The following is a 12,214-nucleotide window of genomic DNA, read 5'->3' on the forward strand; positions in this document are numbered from 1 at the left end:
GGTCTATCCTGGGTGAGAGTCAGGGGAAAAAAGGAAATCTAAAATGCTGAGTACTTATTCAAGGGAGATCATGTCCTCTGGAAGAGGCAACTTAAATCAGCAGAGAATGTGATAGAATGTCCTTTAGCCTTGCCCCCATTACCCTGGAGGAAATGGGCTCATGAGGGAAACCAGACCAGTTTGAGGACATAAAGAGCTTTGCACAGTTGAGTACAGTGTATGAACTGTACGTCCCAAAACTGTTTCTGGTTATTATTGAGATTATTTATGGCATTTGTTGAGTAACAACTTGTAATAAGATTAGTACTCCACTTGAATTTCATTTTATCTCGGTCATAGTTTCATGCTTTTCCCATGACTTCAATTCAGAAATAAAAGTAATTTCCAGTTCAAAACTATGAGAAAGGAAAAATTGTTTATTTTGCTAAATTCCACTTACCTCTTTTTTTAGCCAGTCATTCTCCTGGATCTCTCGATAACTGCCCTTGTCAATGAACCTTACAGCATTCTGAAAAAAAGTTTCTGTATTAAGGAGTTACCTGTAATTTTAGCAATGGTGATGTGCAGTCAGTTTATTGGATTATTCATTTTGAAGTATTTGTTTTACAATTACTTTGAGAATATACCTAAGAATTTTTGGTTCAGTTGTTCTTTTTTTTACTATCCTACTGTTTTGTTTTAGCTCATTTTCACTGTCTAATCAAGGTTTCTAGGGGACTGGACCAAGTGTAGCATTCATTCATTTGACTTCCGTTGTGACTGACTCTCACTGGCATGGGAGAATCATCATTAGGTGAGCTTCACAAATAAGGTGGATAAGCTGCAGTGATCATTCAAATTTATAGTCATAGACCTATCCAGCAGACGACATAACTACAAATAGATTACAATACTATCTTTTTAGTTTGAAAAAGTTCTACATGTCAGTAATAACAATACATCTATCTATAAGCATAGTAGCAAGTGACTTTAGGGTAAGGCTGTAACTAGACAGTTTCCTGAAGAAAGGCATTTCAGACAAAACAGGAAAAGCCTTACTTTGTCAGTAGGTTCATAAATTCATTTTCATTTACCTAAATATTTATAGTTTTACCCAAAAGAATTTTATAGTGGATGACAGATTGTATTTCTCTGTGAGATGCTTGTAGATGTATACTATATTACAAATTCAGTATTTACTAATGGAAGGACATAAACAAGTGAAGAGAAATTAAGAAAAATATTCTGGATCATAAGCATGGACAGAAATAATTTAAAAGTATGTTAAGTGTTGTAAGAGTATGCAGTGTGGCAGTATGTAGCAATTATCTGCATGTCTTGTTAAATACTCACTTGAGCCAGCTGACTCATGCTTTAGATACCAGGGGCTCCTTGGAAAAAATCTTTGGGGTACAAGAAACATCCTGACCCTGGCTAGGTCATGCAATGCCTGTTCTATATAATGTTTATGGCTTACATATTATCCTCTTTGATGCATACTCAGACAGCCTTCCTCAAAGTCACACAGGACCAGTGTAAGTAAACTGTTTTGACCTATGATGCATAATAGGATCACACATGATAGTAACAAGGTCAAAAAATGTCTGCACTAGAAGTCTTTATCTCTAACTGTATAACTTCCACCACATCTTTGAAAGCTTATAAACAGTTCACTGTGCCTGGTAAAATGTATAAACAAAGACACTCAGCACAGCTTGTCTGTGTTCACCTGCATTTCTGCTTCTGCGTCTTCTTTCTTTACTCTAATTCTTTTCTTCACAGGACAAAGCCCCGAGGGCAGATGCTGACAAAGGGTAATTTTTTTTTCTATTGACAGTTTTATTTCTGTTCATCAACATCCCTCTATTCCATCTTCCCCAACTCCCATCATTCCCAGACTCTAGTAGTTATTTATTAAGGATAAATTTAGAAGATTTATAATAAATTTATTTCTTTATATCATGTTTATTAAACTAAGAGTGGATGTATATTTCCTAAGAAACATACTTTTTTTATACTCTAGCTAATACTAGTACTTCTAGTTTCCTCCAACACAGAATTTCATTTGAACAAACACAGGCTATAGCTCCTAACTGAAGCAGTTTTATAATGGTTTACTCACTAACAATGAAGCAATGACTTCAACCTTAGCTATACATTAGAATCTCCTGGAAGCTTTACAAAAATCTGAAAAATGGGGCCAACAGGTGGTGTGGTGATTAGGGTGCTGGACTCCTATATGGCCAACCACAGCTTGCTTTCTCACTTTTTCTCTCTGTCTCTGTCTGGTGAGTGCACATGCCCTGTAGCAAGTTTAAAGTAAAATAAAATAAAATAAAATATGAATAAAACTGAATAAATAATAATTATTTTTTTAAAAATCTGAGGAAAAAATAGAAGACCTAGCAACAGCCTAGGACAGTTGTATTAGCATTTCTATGGGTGGGCCCAAGGCACCACCTGGGCTAAAACATGTCTCAGGTAACTTCAACATGTAGCTAAGGTCATGCAGCATTGGATTACAGAAAGCTGAACTATACATCAAGACAGCTAAAATGAGGAAAATTCAATCAATGTGAGTATTCAGCATTATGCAGAACAAAGTGGAATGATAATGAGCAGTGGTTTGAAGGAGACCTCTTGAATTCTCAATTCTGATTTGCTCACTCAGGCCAAGTCACAAAAATTTCTCTGTGTCTCAGTCTCTTCATCAGTAAGTCCCTACATTTTAAAAGATTACTAAGAGCCTTAAATGTAAAATGCTTAGAAGAGTATCTGGAATGAACCACATGATATATGCTTAAGATTATATGTTTATTTGCTCAATATGTGCATTTTAAATTATCTTAATTATGATCAGATCACTTAATGGTTGATTTTACCATCTATTTAGCTTCAGTCACAAAATAACTGGGTGGCAATCATTGATCAGTTCTACATAATCCCCTGCATTTGTACAAATCAATAAAAATCATGCAGAGGGTAACATTGAAAGAACAAATGAACAAAGATGCAACGAACAGTAGCAACTGAAATTCAGTTAAGAACTTTAAAAAGGACTAGATGTTTAGGGCCAGAAGGTGGCATGATGATTAATGTGCTGAATCCCACATGGCCAGCTGTGTGGTTCAAGTCCCATACCCAGTGGCTTGAAAATCATGCCAGGCATGTGTGCATGCACGCCCAAAATCCTGACGGAAAAATGGAGGAGAAAGGATTGTAGTGTGGCCATGCCCCCTTGGGGGGGGGGGAATTGATCTCTCTCTTCTCTCTCTTTTTGGCGAGTGCATGTACCCTGTAGCTAAAACTAAAACAAATAAACAAACAATCAAACAAAATAACTAGAAGTTTATGATTCTGAAGAAAAGATGTCCCAGTTAAAGAGACAATCTTACAGTGGTCTCACTGATTTAGGAGATGGTTTGAAGATAAAGACTATTAAAAAAAAGAGTTCACATACATTTTATAAAACAAAGAAATTAGAAAACATAAGATTGGGATTTGTATCTCAAAAACCATCTGATGTCCCAAATTTTTAAAGTTCCAGCAACATAGAATATATTCTTTTAGGATTGGATTTATAAGAAAGTAATTTTTAGGACAATTATAGTTTATTCTATTGTATAATTCATCTAAAACTTTTATTTTTATATTTTGTTATAGCCATTATTGTTATAAAAAATAAATAATTAGGGACCAGCAGATTGCATAGTGGTTATGTCGCGGGACTCCCATGTAGTCAACTGTGGTTCACGTCCCAGACCCAGTGGCTTAAAACTTATGCAGGGCTCATGTGTATGCGTTCCCAAGGTCCTGAGAGGAGAATAAAGGAAAAGGGATTGCAGTGTTCCCATCTCCCTAGGGGTCGATTTCTCACTTTCTGTCTCTCTGTCTCTCTCTGTCTCTCTGGTGAACCCACACACTCTATAGCAAAAATCTCTCTCTAAATAAAATAAATAAAGAATTATTTACTGAGCTTTTGTTCCTTGTGACTGTGTAACTTAAATGATCTCATTTAATCTTCACACTGTGAAGATTAAGATCAGTAATATTACTGTCCTCATTTTATAGATTAGGATCAGAAGCCCAGAAAAATTAAGTAACAATTTCAAGGGCCATGATTTAAACTCAAACTACTTAACTTTAGAACTCAAGTTGCTTTTTTTTTTTTTAATTTTTAATTGCCAGAGAGTGTATGTGTTCACCACAAAGAGAGAGAAAGCACCCCCTTCCTCCAACAGAGTGTGTCACACCACAATCCTTTTTCTTCCATTTCTCTATTCTGTCATGCACATGCGCCAGCCATGTTTTTCAAGCCAATCAGGTCAGGATTCAATCTGTGGTTGGCCACATGGACTCTAGTTTCCAGTGCACAGCACTTAACTACTGTGCTACACGAGGTGGCCCAGAACACAAGTTCTTGACCACTATAATATTAGGTTGTTGGGAAAGTCATGATGTATTTTTCCATGCAAATAAATCACAAGAAAAAAATAGGAGAATAGTCAGGCCTTTAGCGAAGCAATTAAGTGCTGTGCACAGGAAGCTGGATCCCACACAGCCAACTAGGGTTTGAATTCTGACACTGGCAGCTTGAAAACGATACCAGGCATACATATACATGTGCTCAGAATCCTGGCAGGATGGAAAATTGGGGGAAAAAAGAACTTAGTATGACCAGGTCCCATTGACAGGTGCTTTCTCTCTCTGTGTGTGTCTCTATCTCTCTCTCCTATTCACATGCATGTGCCCTCTGGCATTTTTTTTTAAAGGATACATAGGGGAAAAAGTTTTATTTTTAAGAAAGCTAAAATATACCTGAGTGGCCCATGCCTTCCTTTGGTCCAGCTGCAACAAAGTTTCTCTATTTATTTTCTTTCTGGCATCTTCCAGAGTGATTTTATAATGTTCTTTAAAAAGAAAATGAGAAGCTTTAACCAGGCTGATCCTAGGTAAAAGTATGATATTAGTAAACTTTCTCTTTCATTACTCTTGTCTCTTCTTTCTATATCTCCCCACCCCAAATTTACTAGATATTAAAAAGTATCTAGTTCTTCCAATTAGAAGAAATGCTCCAATAATTTCTAACTATAACTGAATTGGTATAAGATCTCTCTTCCAAAAATGTTTTTATTTTCAAAAGATTATTTCTCCAAAGGGAAAATTCTGAACATGTAAGTACATACGACCATACAATTTATTGATTCTGCAACAGAAATCCAAAGAGTTTATTATTTGATTGAGTAGCATCCTGCATATCTGACACCATCTAACTAGATTTCCAATATTCTTGACATGCATATCCCTCAATAGGAAAGGCAAAATGAGAAGAACTGAGTGAGGAGTAGAAAGTCAGCAGACCCATCCTTATGATGAGCCAGAGAAGAACCAGTAAGTGGCACAGTGGTTAAGGTGGCTTCCAACATGGCTGACTGAAGTTCAAGTCCTGGACCCAGTAGCTTGAAAATCATGCCAGGTATACATACATGTGTGCCCAAAATCCTGAATGGAGGAGAAGAAATTGCAGCATGGCCCTTCTTCTGGGGAGTAATTTCTCATTTTCTCTCTCTCTCGTGAGCACAGGTACCCTATGGCTAAAAAATAAAAAAAGGAAAGAAAAGGTGAGCTCAGCCAAAAAGGCTGTCCAAAGGTGATGTGGGTAATGTGAGTGATTCTTCATCCTATGCTCCCTTTGTCTCATGGCTCTCAAACTCCCCCCACCACACACACACACAGGCATCATGTTTTTTGTTGGGACATGGCATGTGCATTGCAGTCTCCATCTCAGGCAAGATTAAATGTGGCTAAACTCCAGCTCTCTTGCCTAACAGGTCCACAGAAGACATTCCTCTACTCTGACCTGTCAAAGGCTGGGGTGCATAAGTCCAAAAGCTGTGTGAATTTCCTTTTCTGTCAACCATTTCTTCACATTCTTCACTCCTTTTTTCTATCATGTGAAATTATTTACATTTTAAGATTAATTCTCTGTGATATAAATTGAAAATATTTCCCCATTAGTCATTTGTTTGTAGGTTTTTTTTTTTTTTTTATTTTGCTATAGGGAGTGCCAGTAGGTAGTGTGGAGGTTAAGGTATTGGACTCTACATGTTCCACTCTAGTTCAAGTCCTAGACCCTGCATTTGTTTTCCAACTTTTCTGACTACAAATTAATTTACTTCAGCTTTTTTCCTGATTCTGGTTGACTAGTCTGGCTAAGTTGTCTTATTTTGCCTCACTTGTATTCTCTTTTTAATACAATCTGACCCCAGCAACCTGCTACTTTGGTGGAATTGTCCCAAGTGTGGTAGCAAAAACAGATACCACTCACTGAATGATGCTTCTTTCTTTTTATTTCTTTCTTTTTTCTTTTTTTTTTTTTTTGCTATAGGGCATGTGTGCTCGCCAGAAAGACAGAGAGAGACAGAAATACAGAAAGTGAGAAATCAACCCCCAGGGGGACGGTCACATGGCAATTCCTTCTCTTCCATTCTCCCCTCGGGATCTTGGGCACGCATGCACATGTGCCCAGCATGAGTTTAAGCCACCTGGTCTGGGACTCGAACCGTGGTTGGCTACATGGGAGTCCAGCAACATAGCCATTACACCAACTGCTAGTCCCTGACCCTTCTTTCTTGAGGTCAGTTGGTGGCAGAATTTCTCTACCATCTCCTATCCCTTTACTTCTCCTCCTCTGTTTCATAGGTGGTCCTGGGATCATTTTTCTTCTTCCTTCCTCTGCCTTTACCCTTAGACCCACAGCTGTTTGTGCTAACAACAGAGTAATGGAGGATTTGGGGAGTACTCATTTTCTTTTTCTGTCACCAAATGTATGCCGTCTTAAAGATTTTGTATTGAACTAGTTTTGTTACAACTGACCTGACATTTTTTTTGCGTTCTCTTTAACTGTATTGATGTCATTCTGTAAGGAGGTAATGAGTTTAGCATGTTGTTCACTCCCTACATTCTTATAGTCTTCCCAATATTCCTTTTCACTAAGCTTCTCAAGAAATAGCTTTTCAGCACTAGTTATTTTCATGCGCATGTCTGTTGAAAAGAAAAACAAGACACCCAGTCATTCCTACTGTCCTTGTAACCATTATATATTGCAATTTGGTTTTATGAAGTTAAGGTCTGATATAGTTAATTTATAAATACTATTTTATATCTACAATTTAGGGCAATCCAAATTATTTAACTATTGTTTATCTTTCCTTCATGATTCAAAATCTAAATATAATTAAACTTGCAATTATGAAGTAGATGTGTAGTTTGAGGCTATGATTGAATGATGGAATAGACAGTTAATCCATATGCCAGGAACTCACAGATTAAATTATTCCCATGGTAGCTTAATAAGGGTTCTGTTTTGTACAACATATTGTATCATATATATTCTTTATTAGCAAATTGTCATTTTTCTGGCCATTATTCCTTGAACAAAAGTGATTTCAACTTGTCTTTCCCAGTTCCTTGGTATCCATTTTGTTTGTGGGTATTTTCTTTTTTTAAAAATTTTGCTATAGGGAGAGCCAGTAGACTCTCATTGAACTGTCCTTGTGTGAAATGGTAGTCTGTGATCAACACACTGACATGTCTTTTCCTACTCCCCACTTAATAAGACTTCAGAGTCAACGATTAGCTCCCCAGTTAAATAAGCAGATATTGAGCTATCTCAATTATATAAATTTATTTTTAGTTTGCTCTGGAACATTTGCTAAACATAATGTTCTGTTCAATCTTCAGGTCTGAGTATCAAGTCATTAGATATTTTTAATGATGAAGCATTACAAAGAAACAAGTACAATGAACTTAATGTATATCTGGCTCACTACCATACACCAACTTGACTGAGAGCTCCATGAGGGCAAAATCACATCTTTTACATCTCTGTCTACTTAAAACATAGCACAGAGCATGGCAATTATTTGGTGCTCAATAAATATTTATTGAGGGACCAGCAGATGGCATAATAGTTATGTTGCTGAATTCCCATGTAGTTAACCATGGATTAAGTTCTGGACCTGGGAGCATAAAATGCACACTGGGCGTCTGTACATGCATGCCCAAGATCCCAAGAAGAGAATGGAAGAGAACGGATTGAGGCATAGCTATACCCCCAGGAGGGTGATTTCTCACTTTCTGTCTTTCTAGTGAACACAAGAGCCCTATAGCAAAAATATCTCAAAAAAATTAAAAAAAGAATAAATGCTTATTGAATGAACGAAACATTCTAATCAGACCAAAGGAATGTTCTCCAATCCAGTGATACACAATGACTTGGACACATCTTTTCTCCAGAGATGTAAATAAGATAATATGTTTTGAATCTCTTAACAAATGGTGCTTAGTTATTGTCATTAAACAACTTTAAAAAAATTGCCAGAGGGCATGAGTCACTGAAAGAGAGGAAAAGTAAGAAAAGCAATCCCTATAGGGAACAGTCATGTTGATTTGTCTTCTGTTTCTCTTTTTGTAACTCTGGGGATGCATACACAAGAACCTAGTATGTTTTTTAATCACTAGTTGGCCATGTGGGATGCAAGCACCATGCCACCAGCTAGTCCTGAACAATTACTGCTACTACTATATTCCCCCATGGGCAGCTGTCCTGTCCTTTGAGCAGACTGCTACTATCTCAGCCCTGTGCCACATTCAATGTTTGAGGGGAAAGTTGGAAGATATCACTGAGGATTTTGGAGGAAAGTTAAATGTTGTGGCTGTTCTACTTCCTTAGAATACCTTTCTTTTCCCTTCTAAATAACATACATAAATTAAAACAAAAACAAAAAACCTGAGATCTAATAGCATGTGAGGCCCTGCCCTGACCCAGGTTAGTAACACTTTGCCCTTTCTGTGGTTTGGTTATACACAAAAATCAGTATCTCCTTTATGCTTAGGCTAGTCTGAACTGGATTTTTTATCCTTGCAACTCAAAGACCTCTAACTGGAAGTTGGAAGAAAAGAGTTACAGCAGTACTTCTCAGGCCTTACTGTGTATAGGAGTTCCCCGGGATATTGTCAGAATTCAGTCAGTTTGGATGAGGCCTGAGGTTCTGCATCATAACAAGCTGCTGAATAAAGCAGCAGCAGCTGCTCTAACAAAACAAGATGAAAGCAACTCCTTGGAATGTAACTCAATTCTGAAATTCTTTCCAGACATTTCTGTCTTCACTGTCTTCCTTGGCATCTGTAGGCTTCTTTCTTCCTTGGGCCATCATGCATACCCAGCTCTCTTCTCTTGTGCTCACTCGACTTGACTAGTCTTGTATGATATACACATCTATAAAAAGCACCCCTCAACTCACTGGGCTCATTCCCCTTAGATGGCAGTTTAGTGAAGCATGTCTGAGTACCATTTGGGATCTCACTACCATCTCAAAGGACTTACTTCCAAACATAAATAGAACTCTCTCGGAGAGTGTTCCTTCAGCATACACTATTTAATACCTCATGACCTCACTACTGCCAGTAAAGACAGATAGAAGCAGTTTTGGAGATGTCTAAAAATGAAGCTTGCCTATTGATGTTTGGTTTTGGAGACTGTTTCACTTAAAACAACAAATATCTATTAACTGGAGTGCCTGCTTTGTGCAAAGTGCTTAGGTTAAGTAAGCTCTTTACCATATTTGGAGACATCCAGGAAAATCTAGTCTTTTGTTCTGTCTCCAAGCTTCTGGTACTGCTTCCTGACAGGGCCCAAGTTTTCCCCATGTTTTCCAGCTTCCTAGCAGAGATGATATTTATAGAGGTTCTGGCAAAAGTGGTTGTAGAAATCTTAGCAATTTTAGGATGAAGGGATAGGGATTTAAGAAATGCATGTGTAAAACTGTATATGACTTAAGCCCAGGACCACGATATTTCCTAAGCCCACTGCAAGAGTATGTTCTGAGTCTTTCATCACCTGCACCTAGCACCATTTCTATTGATGTCTTCCTAACTTCCTCTTTTCCAACTCTAACCCCTCCCCACCCCCATCTAAATAGGGAGCTTAGCTTTCTTAGATATATTGAGGAAAAAAATGTTTCATTGTTATATTCACCTTATCATTTCCAAATTTAAACTGAGGCTGAAGTCAATGAAATTACCCAGCAGAATTTCATAAGAACAAGTTCACAATGGAAAGAAGATACTGTCTGATTTTGAGTCAGATACATTTTCTTCCTCTATTTTTCTTTTTAATTTTAATAGAGGGCACTTGTGCTTGTCAGAGACAGAGACAGTGAGGGGGAGAAAGCACCTCCTGGTGGAGTGTGACTACTCTGCAATCTCTTTTCTTCCATTTCTCCATACTGTTGGGTTTGGGGCATGCAAGCACATGTGCCTGATGTATTTCCTAAGCTGCCAAGTACTTGGACTGTGGTTGGCCATGTGGGATCTGGTTCCTTTCACCACCAAGCCAGGGGCCAGCCCATATCTGTCTTTGTTTCTGATCACTGCTCTTATTCCTTCTCTCCACTTGGCTTCAGCAACTCTGCCCACCTTGTTATTTCCTGTCCTATTCATTTACCGACATGTGTTTGTGGCTATGGTGGTAATGATGTCATTTGAAATCAACCCACAGTATTTTGAACATAGTGGAAAACAAAAGCATTAATATATTCAAGATATAACCAATACAATTTAATGATAATTTTCTAAGTTCCTAAATCACCTTTCAAATTTTGTTCCTGGTCTCTTTCGAACTTCCATTTTTCCTTCATTGCTTCTTCTACATCCTCTCTTGTTACAACTGGTAATCCTTCTGTTTTCTCTTCACTCAGTTCCTTAAGCAGGTTCCGTATGTGCCAATTTTGCTCCTCCTTTAAGCGCCTATTCTGTCATGAAATCAACCATATTTAACATCTGCTTAACTATTCACATTGCTTTTCATCAAAACAGACTCACACATTGAGGCTTGCAAAGTAAGAAAAATATGTAATGAAATAACTCTTAATATCTCTAAGAGCTTATAAATCATGGAAGAGTCAAAATAAAATAGATCCGAACTAGATTGCTATAATTTAAGATTTTAACTGGACCCCTGAGGCAATCACTAAGAAAATAAATTTAAAAATAGTATTAGTGGACCCCCAAAACTTGTGCCAGCCAAGACCCTCAGAATGTGACTGTATTTATAAATAGTCATTAAAATATAATTAGTTAAGATGAAGTCATCTCATATCCAATGACTGGTATCCTTTATTAATATGCAACATGAGGAGACCACCAGCAGGTGATGTGATTGTTAAGGTGCTGGACACTCCCACATGGCTGACTATGGTTTGAGGCCTGGACCTGGTGGCTTGCTTTCTTACTTTCTCTGTCTCTCTCTGATAAAATTAAAATAAATGAATAAATAAATTTTAAAAATTTAATGCCATATAAAAACACAAAGACACACAGAAAAGACAGTGTGAAGATGGAGGTGAGGGAACAAGCAGGTAGTGTGGTGGTTAAGGTACTAAACTCTCACATGGCCAACTGTGGTTTGAGTCCCAAACCTGGCAACTTGTTTTTTCATTTTTCTCCCTCTCTCATGAGCACATGTGCCCTATAGCAAAATTAAAAACATAAACTACTGAGGCTGGCAGGTGGTGTAGTAGTTAAAGTGCTAGACTCCCAGCAATTCAAGTTCCAGATCTGGCAGCTTGCTTTCTCACTTTCCCTTTCTCTGGTATACTTAAAAATAATAACAAATAAAATAAGTAAAAGAATTCTGAAAAAAAAAAAACAAACTACTAGACAGAAACATAGGGAAAATGCTTCAGGACATTGATATGGGCAAAGACTTTTTGAATAAAATAATAAAATCTCAAAATCTCAGAGAACAAAAGGAAAAATAGATAAATAAAATGATATCAAACTAAAAAGTTTTGCATAGCAAAGAAAACAATAAGGTAAAGAAACAACCCACAGAATGGGAGAAAATATTTGCAAATGATATATCTGACAAGGGGTTAGTACCAGAATATATAAGCAACTCAAACAACTCAGCAGCAAAAAGACAACCTGATTAAAAAATGAGCACATGACCAGCCATGGAGGTGCAGGTAGTAGGACACTGCTGTGTGATACTGGAGCTACACAGAGAAGGCCTGGGTTTGGATCCTGACCCAACCTAATCATGTCATGTGTGGTGGTTTGTGCGTGTACTCCTAGCTAACTGGGAGGTTGGGATCTGTTTGGGAAAACAGACAATAACAAATACTTATATATATATATATATATATATATATATATATATTTAGAGCGAGAC

General features: G+C 37.4%; 1 protein-coding gene across 6 annotated transcripts in view; it reads right to left on the bottom strand.

Moving 5' to 3' along the window:
- CCDC83 (coiled-coil domain containing 83) overlaps window positions 1-12,214 on the bottom strand; it is a 56,800-nt gene that overhangs the window by 17,602 nt on the left and 26,984 nt on the right. For 5 of the 6 annotated variants that reach the window (XM_006144928.3, XM_006144927.3, XM_014586437.2 and 2 more), the window contains 4 exons: window positions 10,631-10,793; window positions 6,856-7,023; window positions 4,798-4,889; window positions 440-508 (listed from right to left, as the gene is read on the bottom strand). In XM_006144928.3, the coding sequence (XP_006144990.1) occupies window positions 440-508; window positions 4,798-4,889; window positions 6,856-7,023; window positions 10,631-10,793 (492 nt within the window). The remainder of the gene's footprint in view (window positions 1-439; window positions 509-4,797; window positions 4,890-6,855; window positions 7,024-10,630; window positions 10,794-12,214) is intronic. The other variant, XM_006144931.3, reaches the window with a different exon arrangement.

This window comes from Tupaia chinensis, unplaced genomic scaffold (assembly GCF_000334495.1).
Source record: "Tupaia chinensis unplaced genomic scaffold, TupChi_1.0 Scaffold000139_1, whole genome shotgun sequence".
NCBI lineage: Eukaryota > Metazoa > Chordata > Mammalia > Scandentia > Tupaiidae > Tupaia > Tupaia belangeri.